General features: G+C 41.2%; 1 protein-coding gene across 4 annotated transcripts in view; it reads right to left on the bottom strand.

Annotated features, from left to right (window-relative positions):
• TXNDC11 (thioredoxin domain containing 11) overlaps window positions 1-15,098 on the bottom strand; it is a 55,207-nt gene that overhangs the window by 30,677 nt on the left and 9,432 nt on the right. For 3 of the 4 annotated variants that reach the window (XM_023616308.2, XM_023616307.2, XM_070231010.1), the window contains exons 4-5: window positions 11,906-12,035; window positions 3,000-3,093 (exon numbers count right to left, since the gene is read on the bottom strand). In XM_023616308.2, coding sequence (XP_023472076.1) covers window positions 3,000-3,093; window positions 11,906-12,035 — 224 coding nt within the window. The remainder of the gene's footprint in view (window positions 1-2,999; window positions 3,094-11,905; window positions 12,036-15,098) is intronic. The other variant, XM_070231011.1, reaches the window with a different exon arrangement.

The raw sequence follows: 15,098 nt of genomic DNA, 5'->3' as shown, positions 1-15,098 counted from the left end.
AAGAAGTCAACTAATTAGTCATCGGAGTTTTAGAAAAAAATAAATCAAGAAAAAGAACCACCGATTTAACGACATGAACATATAGAACTGCAATATAAAAAATAATGATAAAAGTAAAACAGCTAGGAAAATAATGGACTGAGATATAACAAAGGGTTAGTGCCCACACCACCTAACGGGGGGCCTGCGTCAACTGACAAACCAACCCCAAGACTGAGACCAACAGGTAAAGGACATGGGTAACTGAGAGGAAAGGAAACAGTTAAAACAACAAAAAGAGAAAGCAGTTAATAAGTGCTCAGGTGGTAAGTGAATTCTCCTTAATCTCCTTTATTATAATGTTTAAAAATATCAAACATTAGAAAGTCTGAAGGGAGTGGCAAAGTACCAGAGAAGCAGATCTTAAAACTAAACTCTCACACTGCTGATGGTGGGAATGCGCTCCCCTCTTAGCACACCCCAGCACCTGGCTTGATGCTTCATATATGGTACATTCTCAAAATCTCTGTAGACGGATGGCCAGCTAGCCTCAAGAAACAGATGTCAGAGAGCGTCACGGCTATTTCTAAGACAATCACAGAAAAAATCATTACGGCAATGGAAAGACACGTGCGTTTATAAACACTGTGGCTTGTTGAATCAGGATATCTGCTTTCTACCACAGCAGTCTAAACACGTCTTCAGTTAAGCTCTGTATAACCGAATGTTAAGTGTGTCAAATGTTTCTCAGGCCTCAGTTTGTGTACACAAGCTAAACATAACATTGACCTGGAATTTACATTCCAAACTGTACCATTAAAAAAAAAAGTGTGCACACGTTTCTCTTACAGAACATCTGCTATTAATAAGAAATAAAATACTGTTGACTTCAGGGGAGGAGAAAGAAAAGGGGAAAAACCTCAAATGCCCAAGGCAAGACTTATTTTAGGTAATCCTTCAGAGTGCACACATTATGGAAAATCATCATTCCAAATTTGTCTCTTTCTTCTAAAAATGATTCATGAAGCTTAAGTGGGAGCTTATCCACAAAAATAGGGTGAAACAGGATTAATGAGGATGAATCTCGGCCTTTGCAAAGTTCATCTGCAACAGGATTTTGACAAGATCTAGCTAGAATCACAAGGTAGGGAAGAAACGTGGTAAAGGTAGACTGGATGGGATTTATTCTGAGAAGTAATTTTACATAATCATTTGTCAAAATTAGCAATTTGACAAAAGAGGTTCGTTTTGTATCTTCAAGTAGTTTTCACCCATTTATCACCTTCCTTTGCTTAAAAATAAAAAAAGGAAAAACAGGGAAAAAGGCTACTATCTTGTACTTGGACAGATTTTTCCAAAAAGAAGAAATATTTTGGAAACTTCTGAATGAAAAAGGAATTTAGGATAAATTATTAGCACACAATATAATCTAATAGATACCAAAACATAATCCCATGCTCTGGAAATATCTTCCTCACTCAAGAACTTGAATGCTACCATTATGTCAGCAAATGACTCTAGGTTACCAATTTATATATAATCTTCAGTTGGGGTCTTCTTCAAAGGGCGCTACTTAGTTTTCCAAGAAAAGTTGAATATCTGCTTCTTAAGCTTATTGCAGTTGGTAGTATTTTGTTTTCAAAATTCAAACTTTGACTCACTAAGTCGTCTTAGGCATCTGAGGCTGCACAGCTCAAAGTCTTTCAAGTGGACGGAAGACATACTATGTGACAGCTTGATTTCCACTCCCAATGTCCCCTGGATGAAAAATTTGACTACGATAGATTCTCTATGCATAAAACAATATATACATAAAATGGCCAGTCATACAATTGTTTGATGTCTTAATACTATACTGTTACAGTATAAACATATATGTATACTGAAGCAGTCTAATACCCAGTAATAGAAGGAAGGGTACATATTTCTGGTTGATCTACTGGGGTAAAGATGATATGGCCGTCAATCTGATCACTCACTTGCAAATACCGACTGAGCCCCTGTTATGCGCCAGATGCTGGTGAAAGAACACTCAACTGAAGACACATGGGCCCTACCCTCAGAAATCTCAGTCTGGGGAAGAAGACAGATATTAAGCAAACCATCTCATAACTACATACATAAATACAAACTATGTTAAGTGCTATGCAAGAAACAACAGGCTACCCAATTGAGACTGGGGGAGACGGTGGAAGCGATATTTGAACTGGACCCTGAAGGAGAGCAGGGGTTTGACAGGTGAAGAGTGGAGCCCTAGCGGCTGGGGAGGCAAAGGGCACATTTCAGGCAGAAGGCCCAGGACATGCAAAGGCCCTAGTGTGCGGAAGAAGGGGCGAGAGCAGATACCAGCTAAGCAGCCACTGGTTTAGTCCAGGGTGGGGGAACGGGCTCAGACCAGAGCAGTAACAAAGGAGATGGAGACAAGTGAGCAGAGGAAAGTGTGTCCGACAGAAAACTGACAGGAGGTCATGACTGACATGAGGAAAGAACACGCAGCAAACGGAAAAATGGGCAGGATATATGTTTAATTTAAAATGTAAGACCTCAAATAATATATGATTCAGCTAAGGAAAAAAATGGCTTTGGGAATAGTGAAACTGGCAGTAGGCTTATGCTGCAATGTTGACTTTAATACCTTCTAACACTACTTCTTGAAGGAAGTGGATTCCTAAATTGTGGTACATCCAACTGAGAACACAACCACCAAAAACTTTGACCAAAACTTATAACTACACACAAAAAAAGAGATCATGATAAATTTTAAAATGCAAGATATATAACTGCAGACACAATATGATGATCAAGCTACATTTTTAAAAAGCTAAACATTTAAGAGACTATATTTGAAATAGCATAGTATTTTCTGCTTGCCAAAAGAACACTGTAATTATTTAATACAAATACAGAGAAAAGGAATCAAGAAAATTAAAATATATAATCATAAAGATAACATACGCAAAAGAAGATACTGACATACATTTGTGTTCAAGTATGAATGTCTTAAAGCGGAGCATTTTTACCTTTCTTTAATGAATGCAGCGCTGAAGAGAAGAAGGTCAAGTACCCAGGAGGCTGGGGCGAGCCACTGAACTCGAAGTAGCCAAGTACTCCAGGCTGCAGGGACAAGAGCAGAAGGGGTGACGGAGGCATTGTTGGTCACGGTATAGCAGGGGATATTTTAAAACAAAAAAGACATGTCATTATAATCTGACAATTGCAATTTGTTGCATTTCACTTTTTTAAAAAGCCTAACTTCATGAAAACAGTTGCAGCTTAGGGCTGACCTTTCCCTCCACTCAGACAAGAAACGGGGTAAAGGATAGAGCTGCAGCGGGTTTTACAGGGACGATTCCGAGCTGAAACTTCCTCCTCTCTCCCTAAGGGGGTCCTTCCATCCTCTGCTGAGAGCTCCCCTGAGTCCCCGGTTCGAAACCTCACCATCAAGTTCCAGCACTCACTTTCTTTAGCAACTCCAGGCAAGCTCTATCAGTAACGTCTTTGTAACCTTTCTTAGATTTCTTCCTCAATAGCTTCCTCTTACTCCAAACATACCCTCACATTTACTGGAAATCAGGTTAAATCTGATTGGCTCCCAAGTCGCCCTTCCAGGGGCTCTTTCCTCCCCCGACACCCAGAAACCAGCACCCACAGTGGCAACCCTCCTCTCTCTCAGGTCAGTCTGCGGAGACCCTACATCTTGCCCTCTTGTCCCTCCACCCCGACAAACTTCTTTCCACCAGCTCGTTCCACGTCTCTAAGCTTAGCACAGAATGCCCCTCCACTCTGCCAAACCCACCAGCTGTCCCCTACCGGTACAGTCTGCCTTCCTGTTCAGAATAATTCCTTCCTTCTTTGAAGGCCCTGTGGCACTCACTCTGTCCGGTTTTGTTTTGTAATAATCGCATCTGTCTTAAAGGCCAAACTGTGAGATCCCTGAGGAATCAGTGCTAAGCTTAGAGTCAGAAGACCTAAGGTCAAGCCCAAAGTGGAACGATCTTGGGTGAGCCCTTCGATGAGAAGCCTCAGTTTCCTTGTCTGGCAAATGGAGAAGATTCATCACTGGGGCTGAAACTTCCAAGTAGTTTGACCAAAGAAATTTCATAAACAACACAAAGCAAACAACCCCACAAGCAAAACTACTTTCACTTTTCATTGTCAAAGAAATGAAGGTCACAAGATTCAACACCTCTATGAGATGATTAACGGCTGTATAAATTGAAAAATACCAGCTATTTAAAATACAAGACACTTAGGGGGCAGGCCAGTGGCACAGCGGTTAAGTTTGCACGTTCCGCTTCTTGGCGGCCCAGGGTTCGCCAGTTTGGATCCCGGGTGCAGACATGGCACCGCTTGGCACGCCATGCTGTGGTAGATGTCCCACATATAAAGTAGAGGAAGATGGGCATGGATGTTAGCTCAGGGCCAGTCTTCCTCAGCAAAAAGAGGATTGGCAGTAGTTAGCTCAGGGCTAATCTTCCTCAAAAAAAAAAAAAACAAGGCACTTAAAAACATTTAAGTGCTATTTTTCAAATATTCACAATACTGTGATGGTCTGTACTAAATTTTGAAAACTGGCATGTTGGACAATATAACTTAAAATCAGTATTTCAAAATAATAAAAAGAGGAAATAAAGGGAAGTGATAGTTACTTGTTTATTTCTATTGCAAAGTATCACTTAAAAGTTACTAAACTGGCTCTGGTTTATGCTTTAGGTAAGACAAATTTCGCATCCGTTTCCCCAAAGTTTCAATGTCTCCTTAACAGAAGCTGTATTCAAGAAATGATTATATATTTCAGAGTTTCTTTCACAGTTCTTTCTTAGATCTGGGAAAAGGGGCATTGGGGGAAAAATGCATGCATACTGACATACATGGGCCTTTCTAGGTCTAGGCCCCTTTGCTCAGCTGAAAATAAACCCAGGGGCTGGCTCAAAGCAGACAGCTGTAACTCCGCGGCTCTCTTTCAGATGAGCTAGCCAAGCACAGAAGACAGCCTGACACTGGGTTGAAGTCGGGAAGCAAGACCTACTGACACACAGATCGCCCCTCCTCACTCTGATGCTCACCAGTGTATAAAGACCTCCCAACCCCAGGTTCTAACCGCAGTCTTCCTATTAGTCCACCCCAGATGCTTAGACGGCCACCAGGTGAACGGTCACAGGAACTCAACTGCCAGTGTTCCTCCTTCCTTCATTCACCCAACTAATCAAAGCTTTAATCGGGACACATGACGGTAGCAAGACACCTCTGTGACCTTATCTCCTACCACTCTCCTCTCTGCTCTGGCCCTACCAATCCTGTTCCTTCCTCAGGATCTTTGCACTTACTGTTCCCACCTCCTGGAGCATTTTCTTCAAATATCCTAAGGGCTGAGTTGCATCACATAGGCTTCAAATTTCTGGTCAAATGTTGGTTTCTCAGAGGTCTTCTTCGAACAGTTACATAACCTCCCTCCCTGTCCTCAAATCTATAGAACCCTTCTTTATTTTTCTTTGTAGCACTTATTATCTGAAATTAGCTTGTGCATTTGTTTCCTAGAGCTGCCATAACAAATTACCACCGACTTGGTGGCTGAAAACAACAGAATTTATTCTCACAGTTCTGGAGACCAGGAGTCCCAAGGCAAGCGGCCTTCTCTGTGTCCTCTCCTCTTCTTAGAGACACCAGTAGTGGGATTAGGACCCACTCGAAATCTAGAACGATTTCATCTCGAGATCCTCACCTAAGGACATCCGTAAAGACCCTATCTCCAAACAAGGCCACGATCTGAGGGTCTGGGCGGACAGGAATCTCGGGAGGACACCACTCAGGCCCCTACACCTTGTTTATTTATTTCCTGTTGGCCGTCTAGCTCCACGTCAGAAGTCCCTGAAACAGAGGCTCTCTCTTGCTCATCACCACATTTCCAGCTCAGAGCAGGCACAAAATAAACATTTGTGAATGAACGAATGGGAATAAAAAGATAAATAAGACAAAGCTCCCCCAGCAAGTTTACAATTTAGCGAAGAACAAAATACGACGAGTGCTGATTATGACTTGACCCAGTTTGTGTGTTTTAACTACATTCCACGATGTATAGTACATTCAGGACCTGCTCTAATGAGGAGGAGGAACACAGGATCTCTACAGGAGGCCAGCAAATCCTCAAAAGCATGAAGTCCCTCCTAAGGGAGCCCCATCTGCAGCGCAGCGTACCTCTCAGCAGATGGTGCACCACCCTCTAGTGGCCGTGAGAATAGTTACCTTGGTGTGTTTTTACTCAACGGCACTTGAAGTATTTCTGCACTAATGCTAACTCACATCTAGAAAATGTAAAACTATTTCATTTCCAGTGCTATAAAACTACGAATGGACAGAAACAGTATCTACTTCTTTGCTCAACATTCAGAGTAGAGTTCACTAACAAACAGCTGGATAATACCAGGCGCCAGGCGTTCTACTAGCTTTTTCTCCAAGATACTCAGGTTTTCTGCCACCTGGTAATTTACCTAACACCCTCTTTCTCCCTCCAAAAGATTCCCAAGCCTTTTCCCATTCCACTTAAATTTAAAACAATTTGGTTTACCAAAACTCCTAAGAATAAACGAATGGATGTATGCTAAATCACTGCTCTTAAATGGATAAATTACAGAAATTTGTGAAAACATTTAAAAAAGATTTTGGCTGCAGATACAGTCATAAGTAAGAGTTCTAAATAATACTGTTGGTATTTGGTGGGTAGATTATAAGGTAAAAATCAGATGATTCTATCATGTGTTTTAAAAAATTTTAATAAAAGCACTATTGATGTAGAAGTTACCAAATGATGCCTTAAAAATATCAAAATTAGAAGAGCCATAAAACTAGTCACTTTGAAAGTGACATTACCAATACTCGGGCCTATTCCCTTTCCAACCAACTCAATGTCCACCAAAATAAAAAGGGCGCAGGTTCTGTCTGACTACGTGGTCCACGAGTAATGAACTGCACCTCCCGTCTGCATCTTCAACAGGCAGGAAGAACCCTTGAGGAAGAGGGACTCTACAATTGGAGCAAATGAAGAAAATAGGATTTCTTACCATGGTTTGCAACGAAATGACTTAAAGCTCTTGATGTTCCTTTGTAGTACGTCTATTGGCAAGTTCACTTCAGTTTCTAGCCATATTCATTATTTATAAGGCAAGTTACTATTTTAAGGCATATCTGGGAAGAAAATTCTAGACCATACCTCGATACTGTGATTATCGTACACAGGACACTCCTAGCCCTGCATTAAATGCTAACGAGTGAATTAATAATGGGAGACGGTACAGCTCTGCTGCTTCAACAGTCAGCCAACAGCCACAGCCCCACCCTTTACCACTATTCATTCTTGGAACCACTTGTAAAAACGAAGGAAAAAAGTTAGTTAAATTAAAAAGCCAATACTGTCAAAATTTTTCCATCACGAAAGAGGGGTTCAAAAACGACGTAAAATAGTGAAATATTCACCATTTTAACCTCTAGATAGACGGTGAAGTTTCAACTCAGAGACTTTAAACATTCCTTCAAAAGGAAGAATTCTGGGAGCCAGAAGACCTGGGCTCCAGTCCAGTGTCCACACAGGGTAAATCATACTCTCTGTACCATCTTCATCTGCGCAAAGGACCTACAACTTCCATCTATCTCACATGGCCGCTGGGAAGATCACAAGTAAAAGCACTTGAAAACTAGAGGGCACTGACCAATGTAGAGTTGACTCATTATTTGCTTGCTAATAATGACTAAAGTATTTTGGAATTTACAGAGTCAAGTATTTATAATATTCACCCTTTATCGTCTTTCTGCAATGTTCAGTAAAGTAAGGCACATCGTTTTCTTCTAAAACTCGCATCTGGGCTCCAAGTCATATTTTCCAAACAGAAAACTACGGTTAATGATAGGCAACCTGATTTGGGTAGGTTTGAGATATATTAGTCAAATAAAATATTTTCCATTAAAGTTAATATTTTCCATTAAAATTAAAGTTAAAAACTTCTGCTCTTCTGGGTAATTCAATATCAAATCATCTCAAATAGGCTTTTGAAAGGATTCACCTGTAGGACTTATAAAAATTCAAACCAAGATACAATTAGAGCATTCCTCTTTATAACAGCAATATAAGCAGATATGAATAGAACTCAGTACACATATGGTAAAAGTTTACGTCAGTAGAGAAAGTTGTTCATTTCAGGATATCATCACTTCCCAAGTAACGAACACTAACTGCACAATTTATGATGATCTAAACTGCTCACAAATATCTGGATTAGAGATGAATAAACTTATAATTAATCAATATAGCTTTTTTAATGAGGGGAAAACTATCAAATGCACTCCTACACAATGTCACAAACACATCTAGAGATAGAAGCAAAAAACAATGCCATTCTAACAAACCTCAGAAGTGCCACAAAAACATTATTTCACTCTAATTTTGGTGTAACTAAGCTTAAACACACTTGATATTGAAACCCATATTTATAAAAAATATAAATTAGGAAATAAGGCTCTTGATCAAAACAAGCATCTTTCATAGTAAGATTTCTTTAAATTAGCAAGATCCTTAAAATATTTAAGAAGCATGCTTTCTTTGGTACAGATGAACAATTTGAGCAAAAAGCTGATTATCAGGGACAGCTCTACTGACAACAACAGAACTCACCCCTGGCTCTAGTACCCCACAGACAACACTCCAGAATTTTCTAGTCAAGGAATTGCTTAATTTTCATCTTCTCTCTACTGCCACTGTTATACGTAGATAAACTTGCAACGTAGATTGTGGCATTCTGTGCGCTACATGAAAAAAAGACGTGTTTGCCTTGTGAGGCACCATCTCAAGGCCGTATTTGAGGAAATGGAATCATTTAGAGCAGTGGTTCTCAACTGGGGCAACTGTGCCCTTGGCCTAAGGGACATGTGGCAACGCCTGGATACTTCTGGTTGTCACATCTAAGGGAGAGAAGAGGTGCTACTGGTACGTAGTAAGTGCAGGCAAAGGATGCTGCTAAACACAGAACAGCCCCCATGACACGGTATTATCTGACTCCAAATGTCAATACTGCTGAGGTTGTGAAACCTTAATTTGGAGGAATGTCCAAAAGTACATCATGTTCTAGAGTGGGGCCTGTAAAAATTCCTTTAACTTTCCTATTTATTCAGCTGTCAAAACCATGACAGTGGTTCCATTTCTGGATGCAGAATTTTGTCTTTACGTTACCTTAGAGAGTGTGCATGCCATTTGACTTCGCTTTTTTCTAGGCAGAATTTGGTATGTTTCACAAGATAAATGGTTTCGCAAGTGCCGTGCTGGGTTTGGTTCTTGAGTTCTTTCACAATCAACTGTCTCTTGCCCACTAGACAATTTCATCTCAGTGAGAAGCCCATTGAAAGCTGATACTCCCAGAGCAAATGCTTTCTACAGCTTTTGGGAGGAAGCCCTTTGAAAGGCCGACAGAAGCTATACAGGGGTCCCATGTAGGTACCATTCTTCCGGTTCCCGTTTTAAACGCGGTCTAATCATAGTGGTACATCACTATAGTTAAGGGGGCTTCAGTAACGCCACTGGCACATCAGTGAGCTTCATGTGAACTCAAAGTCCAACAGGGAGCATACGCTCTGAAGGCACTGCTGACAAGCAGGTTCCAGGAAGGCAGAGGTGGAAGGGAAGGACTCATCCTTGCTGCTCAGTCACGAACGTGCACTTCTCTCTCCTGCAGATCCAACTGGAGAGACACCATGGACATCCCAGAGGGAATACACAGAAAAGGACTACCAAGATCTCTGACAGAGATGTTCAACGGCATTGTCTCAAACATATTTCCCCAACCAAAAACTGATGAGCCTTCTTCTGTCTGCCTCTTCCCAACCTGCAAACTCCACCAAAGCCAAAACAGTCAGGAGGAATTATCTGAACCAACTCCCACACTTTACAGATGAGAAATCTGCATGAAACTCAGAAACCAGAGACTTGCTAATGTCAGGGCTAAAACCCAGGTCTCTACAATCCTAGCTGAGTCCTTTCCTTATCATATGACCTCTGCCAAGAACTGAAGCAGAAAAACTGGCTCAGAACCCTCTGGACACAAATCTCTGACAGAGCTGAAAATAATAAGCTGCATCTCAGCGCTCTTATCATTAGGCTAAACGATCTCAATTTCTTCCCCATTTTTAGGAAGGGCAGACACATATTGGATGGTATTTGGTAATGTCCCCATTTCTCTCTTCACTTTTTAGAAGAGACTGAGTGAAAATTTAAAGAAAAAAACAGAGAGTATCAATCAAAATTGAGCACGGTGTGCTACAAAGTCCCAACAGAGCGTAAGCGAAGGCAGATCCCTTGGCCTTTGTAGGTCATTTTTAATCATCTTAACTGCAAAACACACAGAAAGTTTTCTACAGAAGCAGAGGATCCTGGCAGGTATTACGCACATTTTAAGTTCTCTCCATAGTGCTAAGTAGCCAAGATGTTTCCATGATGTCATTTCCACTGTTAAGTTGTCGTTTACAGGGACTACATCCTAGGCACTTTCATGTCTTACCTCGTTTACCCCTGCTTTACAGATGAGGAAACAGATGCTTAAAGAGGTTAACTAGCCCAAGGCCATACAGCTAACAAGTGATGGAGCTGAGCGTCGACTCGTGCCTGCCCGAGTCCTGGTTCCTCACCATTTTGCTGTACCACCTCCAGTGACTCTGCCTGTCACCTACTGCCAATCTACGTGAAAACCCACTCATCACACAATGACTGCACCTAAGAGTTAAAAGGAGGCTCCAGAATACCCTGGTCCAGACCCTTGATGCCTGGCAGGTGAGGGACCTGCCCCAAGTCACAGACTCAGTGCTGCCAAAGGGTGTACACCCAGGTGCCCTGCCTCCAGGGTAGCTCCCACCCACCAGCCTGTCCAGGCAGAATGGGAGACAAGTCCACGAAGGGTACGGAAATCCACCTTCATCCACATAGGAGGAAGGAGGCATTCAGTCTAACGCGCATCTACTGACCGTAAGCACAAGAAGTAGACACTAACACTGCTGCTTGGGGAATCTGCTCATAGTTGACACATAAATAGTTTCTAACATGACTGAAAAAGCTGTAAATGATGTTCTGGCGACAGAAATTCATATCCAATCTACGTCAAATCTACACACTGCAAAAGATAAAATTCAACCCAGTCACACTACTCAATTCTCAATTAGTCTCTATTAGGTACTTATGGTCTGATTTTGTTGCACCTAAGCATCATTTTTACTTGTGCCTAAGTATGATTTTATGCTTCCTCCAATGAATTTTTTTGTGGAACTATTTTTATAGTTTATGGAACTTATTTTAAGCTTTATACTGGCCTCTCAGTAAGAAGCTGTCCTAAACACGCATTGAATATCCTATAAAAATAATTTATCAGGGGTTGAAGCTGGCTGGCGACAGGAAAGCAGTGGAGAAACCATGTTAGGAAACTTTCTGTTAATAAGACCTTGAAATAGTTACGCACTGTAAAAATAGATAGGACATATTCCCAGTTGTTTTTTTTTTAAAAAAAGCTAAACTACAACTGACAAGAAAAACCAGGTATCTCATAGTAAAATGCCATAAAGCGTCAAGTGAAATTTTTAGAAATTTGCAGCTGCATATAAATTGTAAGTTAATTCTTACATACTCTAAGTTAACAGGGAGACAAACTGAAAGTTTGTTGAAAATTCCCAAATAAATAACAGACAAGATTTTGCAAGTATTCTATTGTCTTAAAACTCATTTGGCCAAACCATCCCTATAATTGAGTATCTCAAAAAGCGCTTAATTGGGGCTTATCTACAACATGACCTTTAATTAATTGCTACAAATCAAGAGGTATAAAAAAACCCTTGCGATACAAACGGTGCAACGCAGCCCAGTGAAGCCCTGGGAACAGGGGGAGATAGGAAAGACAGGTACCTCGTAGTTCGAGAGAAAATCTAGTAATTCTGATTGAGATGGGACGTAGACCAGTGGTGTCATCACCCGGCGGACAAACTTCTCAATGTAAACAGCGCTCACGGGGCCTTTGTACTCGATGGGTCCAAAACTAGTGCCAAAAACATAAAAATAAAATAAAAATAACATACCATGCATTAAAGCTGTAACGTGCAACCGAAATCATCACCACCACAAAATGAAAACAACGTCCTGCTTCAGGATCCCGACTGGGCCACAGGTAAGCAGCCTCCTTTGTCTCAGGAGGGGACTGGAGGGCCAATGAAGAAGCGTTTTATGTGAGGGAGGCACAAGTGGCCGTTGCCCTTTTAGGAGCTGAATTCAACCGCAAACTGAATTTCAAAACAAGGAATATTCATTCTGGTCTGAAAAAAAAAAATTAATTCCTGCAATAGTATTTCTCTAAAAAACAAAGCAAAACAAAATGGAAAGGTGACCCTGGAAGCTGACCAGATGCTAAAGGACTCCAGGAGCTTAACGACACGATTCCACGGAAGGGGACAGACCTTCCTCTCACACCTCACTCCGAAACAAGGGACAAACTGAGTAGCTGGTCTGGTCTACTAAGAAGCAGTTATTAAATATTCCCAGAGGATCATTAAACGAACCTTACACCTATTTAAAGTTTTATTGCAACAAAAAAAATTACGTAAAGGTGTTCAGGAACCTGTATAAGCGAGCTTCCTTATTCTCCCCTCCAGTTGTGCTTGGGGATGCACAGGAATTGGATTTAATATTGCGAAGCAATACTAGCAACATTCAGTTATCCTCCTGAGCTAACCAGAATCTTTACGTGGCTTTCTAAAATTCTTACACAATACATTGCTCAAATATGTTTGGATAGTATGACGCAGGGTGGGGAGTATGATGAAACTCAACAACTTCATAACCATTCTTCTCTCTAAGTGGAAAGTGACAGTAAGCTCACTGTTAATACAACAATAGACAGCACAGCAAAGAATCACACAAATGCTGTGATCACAATACTGTAACATATGGTTACAGAAATTAACACACAAACACATATAACGTGATGAGATAAACGCAACTCTTCAGTGTGCACTGCAGAATATGATGCCAGACAAAGGAACGTTAGCATGAAAAAAGGAAAAATAGCATCTGGATTCACAATTGGGAAACAGAGTTAACAATTCTGTCAAGTGAAGACTTGATACAACTAGTCTGTTAACTAATTCCAGTTTAAAAATTACCACCGCCACCAAAACCATCGACCACCAACAAATTCTAACTTAAAGGAAGAAATCAAATAGTCATCTGATAACGTATTTTGTTCAGCAAAAAGGAGGTGACCGATCTGGAAACCTCATCTGCTTGAGCACATGGGCTCTGCTGAGCTTTCCTGGTGTGATGTTACACGGGTCGCAGGGACTTGTCATAAAAGCTGAGAAGACCCCAGAACGCAGGACGTGGAACATGCTTCACCAACACACTACAGCCATCGCCAGAGGACAGGCCGATGTCGGGCTGCTGAGCTTCGCAGAGAGTTTTGAGAAACTATTCTCTGCTTCAGAGCCTTTTATAAACTTTCTTTGTGACTGGTGTCAATATAAGCCAAAAATGGAATCTACTTTCACAAAACAGAAAAGCCTGTTAACTTCTTGAAGCAGCTACTACTACCAGATAAGCCATTACACAAACAACAGCAGCAGCAGCAGCAGCAACACACAGGCGGCAGTGGTCTGCCCAGGGCTGAGACTCAAGGGCCACGTTTAAAGGCACTATTAACCAAAAGAGCCGCAAGGCTACAGCACGCTCACGAGAGAGGTCAGCTGAAGGAACACGTTCGTTCACATGTGCATGTATAAAATAGAAAGCTGGAAGATTCTTCAATAGAATATGAAAAAGCTTCCTTCTACGTATTTCAGTGCCTCCTTCTATTTTAGGCACACTGGGAATGATAAATATTGAAATGGCTATTAACTGGCCTGAACTGACTGAAACAAGGAAAACTTTAACAGGCAAAGATGCGCGGCAGGCATTTCAAGGGGAGGACCAAGCTGAAGTTCCTCATTTGTAAAACGAGAGGGTTGGACTAGATATTTCTAAAGTTCCTTTCAATCTCTCTATAAAACTAAGAAAGCAAACAGTGTAAGACAACACAGTACACACACATATCCCAAAATGACACTGTGTACTCAATTCAACGTAGCTCTTCTGACCTTAACGTCACATCAAGCTAAGCCCCCCTCGGGGCAGCTGGCTTGCTTACAGAGTTGCAAGGCCTATACTCCCTGCTGGGCATCTGTGCCCTATGTCCTATTTCCAAAAAACGAAAGGCAGGGGACCTCAGTGGGGCAAGCTCATCACCCCATTACAGAGGGCAGCGTTTCAGAACCTTCAAGCATAACAGCTTGCACTTACCTTAAAAAAAAAAAGAAGTGATCACGAGAAAGTTACTCTGAGAAAGTACTCTTAGATCTAGAGAAGAATTTGAGGGTGGAGATGGGGTAAGAAAGTATGTTTTTGCCCAAATGCTATTTAATACCTCTTGAGAGACAACACTATGCGTCACACAACATTTTATGCTGGAGACACAGAAGTGTGATGGAAGGTGACCGATAATCCAGAAATGCTAGTTTGTTGATGTGTGTTATAAATCTCCATTGACTAAGACCCAGGAAGTTTAGAGGAAGGGAAAAAAATACAGCCTAAAAACTAAAGCTCTTACTAATCAAATCTTCTTTACCCAATTTACCTCCATTAACAAACTTTAAGCCAATTACATCAAACAAAGTCCAAAATCCCATCTCCTATCTCCAAAACCTTTCAAGTCAGATTTCAGACATTAACACCCACAGCAAGTTCTGGGCAGTACTCCAAAATCAAACACCAATATTTCCGCAGCAAAATGAATAAAGCGGCTCCTTAAATGGGACGAAGACTATACAGGAAGCCTCTTGTGACTTCAGGCCAGATGAATGTATTTGAGGACAAAATTTATGAAAGTCTTTTGGGTTTTCAGAGCTCTCTGGATTTCAGAATTACGAATACAGGATTGCGGACTTGCAGTAATTTTCTTCCCAATTGAAAAGATTGTACGATTCCCTCTTGACTATGCTATGCTGCCAGGTAACACGATAAGGACTCCTGTGTATTCTTATACCATAAAGTACTTTTAGAATATCTGAAATGT

This window comes from Equus caballus, chromosome 13, assembly GCF_041296265.1.
Source record: "Equus caballus isolate H_3958 breed thoroughbred chromosome 13, TB-T2T, whole genome shotgun sequence".
NCBI lineage: Eukaryota > Metazoa > Chordata > Mammalia > Perissodactyla > Equidae > Equus > Equus caballus.
This window is presented reverse-complemented; position numbering and strand designations above follow the sequence as displayed.